Consider the following 6,334-nt stretch of genomic DNA (forward strand, 5'->3'; position numbering starts at 1 on the left):
GAATGGACTTCTTTTACCAATGTTTCTACAGCAGAACTTCAAATCACAATAGAGATAAAAAATGTAACGTGGGCCAGATTCACGCCGTTTCCCCTTAACGTTGCTCCACATTTTAGCCAATTATATCTGCTTACACACAGATGTACGGTACATGAGACTTACAGAGTGCTCGTCATGGTCCATAGTCTGAGCCAGAACAGGGCTGAAGGACACAGGGGAAAGAGCACCAGGCTTTTTCCTCACAGCTCTGATCTGCAGCAAGGCTCTGAAGGCTGTTTAGACAAACACAGGCTCAAATTAAAAACAATAATAAAGTAAATAAATGAATTACATTAAATGTTGACTACTCTTCAAATAGCATTGATAAAGCACCTTCAAGGGCAGAACTTTATTAGAACAATGTAACACTTCTTACGCAGTCGGCAGATTGGACAGTTGTTGGCCTGGTAACGCAGAGTGTCTGCGCAAGAGTTGCAGAGACACAGATGTCTGCAGGGCAGGATGAGTGTATCTCGCAGGTCAGACAGACAGACAACGCACTCATTGCTGTTGTCACTGTTCTCATCGTCAGATGGCTGGAAAAATAAAAATAAAATCAAGTCAAAAGTCACACAAATAAAAAAATTAAGTGACTTTTAGAGTATTGTCTTTCGTGCAAACGGTAACATTTTTACTGAAACCTTTGTTTCTTGGTTGTTTTTGTTCTCAATCCCATAGATCTCCTGTAAGAGGTAGCTCACACGGTCCACCTGGAAAGATGCATAAATTATCTTTTGAGAAACCCATGTCACACACACAATGTCCAGGGGAGTGGAAGAAGCTAAATGCAGAATGTGTACTCTTCACAATTTTTTTTTCTTTTAGATAAGAATGAGAACGGTGACACACAAAAATTATTTGTATATTTCACAGAGAGGCAAAGATGTGAAATCCCTTTGAGGTCCCTGAAAGTTTACATTGAACATCTACTTCAGAGATGTGTGTTATTAATAGACTCCCAAGGGTCTTGGCACAGATTTTTGTGACTTAATTTTTTCAAAAGCTGCAGGATGTTCTGTGTAAAATATCCTGCATTACATAAACAACATGCTGTAGCTCGTACAGTTTGGGCTTCACAATTGAATGACTTGGCTCCATTTACAGTTACAGTTACATTGCTATGTTTTGATTTAAAACAAGTATCTTTTGCTACATTTACACCTTACATTCACACCGTTCTGGCATTTCAGAGCCCCTAAACCGGAGAAATTTAAAAACACGGCCACAAACGAAGACCTTTGGCAACACCAACAATGACGCCAACGTTTTGCCTCCTGATTGGGTCATGACATCTCGTTCTATGAGGCTTAGTTACTAATGTTACCATGGAAACTTGGGGGAGTATACAGTGCATGCTGCCTCCTGTTTACCCTGGCACACGAATGCCCAGTTTACGAGAATGTTGATGAGACACGTGGTTTGGGCGTGTTAGTTTAAATAGAGATTAGTTCTTCTACTGGAGCTAAAAACTATTTGCTTTTGAGATCATTTTTGGCTCAAAACTGCTTAAAAACCAAAACATAGCATTGTAAACGTAGCCTTAGGGTGATTTAAAAACTACTAATTGATAAAGCAAGTGAGGACATTCCACTATACATTCCTGAATCATTTGCTAATTAATAATGATATGATTAATAACTGAAATAACAACTTTCATAAACTTACAATTTGCTTCTGCTTGAGAGGCTTGACGGAGAAACTGCCATCAACGTGCTGAAGGTGAAAAAACAAACAAACATGTTTTAGCTAATAAAAAAAACTTGTTTTACATGGAATTAAACTATTTTCTTTTATTTAGATGTATACATACTCTTTCAAAGGCTGCCAAAAGGACGTGAGCATGTCCAAGGCAATCTTGAAAAGAACACACAATATTACAGGTTAATTATAGGTTAATACAAATGTTGACCCAAATTAATATTTAAACTTACAAATCAACTGTTAACCCTGATTGCATTAGTGTATTTCCTTATGACCGTTCCTACTATATTATGTTACTATTTCATAAATATGTCTTTATGTTTGTACAGCCTTTATAGTTATGCAGTTAGGACAGTTATGCAGCTTTAGTAACATACCGTCCCCTTCATCAACCACAGCTTGGATTACCATGGGAAACACTCCTCGGTCAAGGTCAAAGTTCAGCTTTAAGGGGAAAGATTCATACATTTTATTATCCAATGCACTGATTTAGACTCCAGGCTAAACTTGTGCTGTGTAAATGTAAGAAGAGAATATTTACAGAGATAAATCAACACCAATGGAGACAATGTGTTGTTGTGATGTGCGATGTGATGTTGCTGCACATACTTACATCTTCCTCTTTCCACTCACAGAAATCTAATTTGAAAGATGGCATGGAGAACTGTTGGCTCACCCCTCGCTTGTAATGCACAGTTTCAGAGACCAGTGATGGATTCTTTGGGCTGTACCTGCACACAGTATGTTACGGAGAAAAACGATCAGTGTGCAGGGGGACGAAGGAATTCTGGATGGACTGTTCACTTTGTTCTTTTTAACTGGGCAGCAGCAAAAGTTGACATTTAGATATTTATCAGTAAGGAAAGCCTAATGGTGGTCATCTTTAAGTAGTCAATACATGCTTTAGTGTCCTTAGACCAAACTAGAATAAAGAGAACTAAATAGCATAGCACAACAGTAGCAATATCAGATTTGTTTTGATTCTGGAAAAATGTATCATCTTTCTGTCTCATCTCATCGTAACACAATTACTTCAGTACAAACTCTTACTTTCATCTGCATCTTTTATGTCTTATCAGCAGTATCCATAGCAACTGGAGGTTGGTAAGGACCCAACGTATCTATTCTAGTCTTTGTGCTCTAAGGCTTGAATCTCACTAGACATAAACCAGAATTGAAATGTCTCTGCCACAAGGTTTTCTATTAAGATGATGCTGCTGTATTACTTACATTATCTGTTTATATGGTTCAAATCTAAATAGCTCATCCTCTCAACAACAGATATAGATGTGCTCTATGTTAGTTTCAGAAATAGATGTAGATTTGACATTTCATTTTAAATAATAAAAGATTCTGATTTCATCAGGTGAATGTTTACGTAACAATGTATCCTTTGTGCTACTAATAGCTATGGCTTCATCTGACTTTGCCCAATAAAAAAACGTTTTGACATCAAATCCTTACACTGCCATCCCATTGGCAAACTCCTCAAATGCTTGGCAGTAGAGGGTGATGGCCACTCGAGCATCAGCATCAAAGGTGAACTCCACACCATACTGAACCTTTGGTTTTCCACCTTCCTCCACCGGACTGTCAGAGTCATCTTTATACCTACAATAAAGAGGTTTGACAAACTTTGGGTCAGCACAATCTTTATAACAGTTATGTACTTTTACTGTGATTTGTATCGTAATTGTTGCCTTGCTATCTTTACCTGACCAAACGCAGAGAGTCCTTTCTAATGTTGACCAGACTCCTCAGGGTTTTCACAGGCTCATGGGGTGCAGGCGTCACATATGGAAACTAATGAAAACCGCAATATGGATGATATTTGATTTTGATATTTGATCAACATAGTTTGACTAATCCTATGACTGACAATGAATGTACAACTGCATATTAGTAAGAACTGTGGAAAATATACTGTACTGAATTCTCAGATGATTAAAACAACCGGGATGAAGAAACATCTGTTTTCACCTGGACTGGCCTATTTCCAAGAAAATTCAGGTCCATGTTTTCTCCAAAAAGGTATCCCTCTGGATGTGGTGTGTCAAATTTCTCCCCTCCCATAAAGAAGTGGCTTGCAAAATAATTACCTGAGGGCAAGAGAAAAAACATAAATAATAAAGCCACCGCAAGCAACATCACTGAGAAAAAGTAGTGACCCAATCCTTTTCTTTCTTTCATTTCTAAATTTCTTAATAAGGGGACATCTCTGTCTGTGTCAATGTAAACTGTTACTCAATTTAGATACAGTTTCTGAAAATAATCTGTCTGTAAAAAACAACACGGTTTAGCTGTACAAATTGTTGGCTTAAGTGTAATAAGACTCTTTTGGACAACATGTTTGAGCTCTTGTTTAATAATGCAGTCATTGCAGAGGCAGAGCAACAGTAGCCAAAACAACTTCAGACAGGTAGTGATAACATCATCTTTCAGGTTTTCTTCTTTGCTTTTTGTAGTGGATGTTATACAAAGGCTGGTTGGTTGACTAAATGGGATCAATACATAAAACTGAGGTATATCAGCAAGCCACAAAACACCGTGCCACTGTTAATTATATCTACATATAAGTGTGGTTCCATGAACATATTTATTCTGTATATATCTAAACAATATATGTTTTGTTTATGTGGTTTCACATTTCAACCACACAAACAAGAAAATAAGATTAAGATTTACCTCATTATCACCATGGTGTGTGTTACTGAGATGCAGGAGATCATATGGCCAGCTGAAAGGCCAGTTGACAATAATATGCGTAATGTTTTTATCGTTTTAAAACTGGGTGAGATTTCATGGTCTCGCATTCTCCATTCTGTGTTTTTACTACTTGTGGCTTAAATTCAATGTTAATAAAACACTTTGTCAAAGTCTGTACATTCAGTTTTGGTGTTGGCCATACAGTGCTTCATGCTTCATGATCACAATGTTGTAATAAACATAGCGTTACACCAAACTGCATTTCTTTGACAGTCTTTGCCAGTAACGCGACTTTCAATATATAGCTAAACTACTGTATATATCACAAGATGTTCTGAATAACGCCTGATCCAGACAGTCACGTATAGCTCATAACGCTAAAGGTTTCCAATAATTATGTAACTGTACAATAATATATCTTTGTCTAATATCTTTGTATATACAAAGGTAGAAGATCCGTATTTATGGGGAATCTTGATCTGCTAAAGACAATGCCTATCACTTACCAGATTTCGGGGGAAATCGATAGGCCGAGTTGGCCTGGATATCGATATCCTCAACACCAGCGATTCTGCGACTCAGGATGGACCCCATCTTTCTCTGTTGGGTCGCCGATGTTAGCTACAGTAAGCTAGCAAGGCGCGTCACGGCTCTGCCTTAAAACGTACACTAATGCCAAAAACAAAGACTGCATCAACCAAGTGCAAACGCTTTCGTTAATTTAACATTTTAAACGGTCGGTTTGGTCAGTGGCTATGCTGCGAATGCTAACAGGAAATAAATTGAGACGGTACTGTTGTTTTGCCAGAGCTGTGCTAACGTAGCAGGGAGTCAACCTGATTGGCTGTCTCCAAGTGTGCCAGAAATTCAGGGCGTTCGCTCTGAGTGTTGGGACCGCCCGGCGGGCGGGGAGGAGGTCAGGAGGGGAAGGGGTCAGGGAAAAGAGCGTAAATCTAATTTATTGGGGCAAAGTAGATAAGTAAACCTAATAGTAGAGCTTATTTAAAACAACTTTTGGAACTGTTTAATTTTGTTTTCTCCATACAATTACGAATCATAATATGTGATCCTAATTTGTGAGGCTATCATAACCCCCCTAATTAGGCTACATACAAAAATGAATGTGCACAATAAAAAAAAAGAACTAAATCAATGTTAATGATGTTTAATCTTTAGAGGTATCAATAAGCGTCATGCTACTACTTTTCAGTATTATCCATAGACTTCATATTATCTGTAATAATATATATATATATATATATAATATATCCTCTATATTGTTTCTGTTTAGAGTATGTATATTTTGTGTATATATTAGTGTGTATATTTCTGTTTTGGTTGATATGTATGTGTAAGCGCAGTGTGAGTAACAATGCTCCAAAGACAAATTCCTTGTATGTGTCCTCATACCTGGCGAATAAAGCTGATTCTGATTCTGATTCTGATATACACCATTGTCAAAAAAGAACCCTGCAATACATCCTTTGCTTTATGAATGTCATGGAGGTAGACAGAATTGTAGAAAAATCACTATGATTTTTTTTATTCTAACATCAGTGATATTGTGTTTGTCTTGACACTGAGGGTAACACCAGGAGGTGTTGTCTTACTGTATTATTAATATGTAAAACTCATTATCAGAGAAAAATAACAACAATAACGGGTAAAATGGGTAATTATTGAATGAATACAGCTGTTTTAAACAACATTTTCTTTTGTTGTTGTAAAGACAATTAGGTCTAAACTCTTTAGCGTTAGCTAGAATAGTTAGCCCATATTTAATTTTAATTTTATTTTAATTTTACTTTGTTTATTAATCCCCAGTGGGGAAATTACAATTTACATTCTGTGTACACACTTTTGTTAGTAATCACACACAGGCCTGAAA

General features: G+C 37.1%; 1 protein-coding gene across 2 annotated transcripts in view; it reads right to left on the minus strand.

Annotated features, from left to right (window-relative positions):
* Positions 1–5,299, minus strand: part of mgrn1b (mahogunin, ring finger 1b) — a 7,845-nt gene extending 2,546 nt beyond the window's left edge. For both annotated transcript variants that reach the window (XM_032538233.1, XM_032538234.1), the window contains exons 1-11: positions 4,953–5,299; positions 3,721–3,839; positions 3,455–3,543; positions 3,205–3,351; positions 2,354–2,471; positions 2,118–2,184; positions 1,850–1,893; positions 1,705–1,752; positions 681–749; positions 416–575; positions 163–272 (exon numbers count right to left, since the gene is read on the minus strand). In XM_032538233.1, coding sequence (XP_032394124.1) covers positions 163–272; positions 416–575; positions 681–749; positions 1,705–1,752; positions 1,850–1,893; positions 2,118–2,184; positions 2,354–2,471; positions 3,205–3,351; positions 3,455–3,543; positions 3,721–3,839; positions 4,953–5,040 — 1,059 coding nt within the window. In that variant the 5' untranslated portion in view covers positions 5,041–5,299. The remainder of the gene's footprint in view (positions 1–162; positions 273–415; positions 576–680; positions 750–1,704; positions 1,753–1,849; positions 1,894–2,117; positions 2,185–2,353; positions 2,472–3,204; positions 3,352–3,454; positions 3,544–3,720; positions 3,840–4,952) is intronic.
* Between the last annotated feature and the right edge of the window lie 1,035 nt (positions 5,300–6,334).

The sequence above is a fragment of the Etheostoma spectabile genome, chromosome 15, assembly GCF_008692095.1.
Source record: "Etheostoma spectabile isolate EspeVRDwgs_2016 chromosome 15, UIUC_Espe_1.0, whole genome shotgun sequence".
Classification (NCBI taxonomy): Eukaryota; Metazoa; Chordata; class Actinopteri; order Perciformes; family Percidae; genus Etheostoma; species Etheostoma spectabile.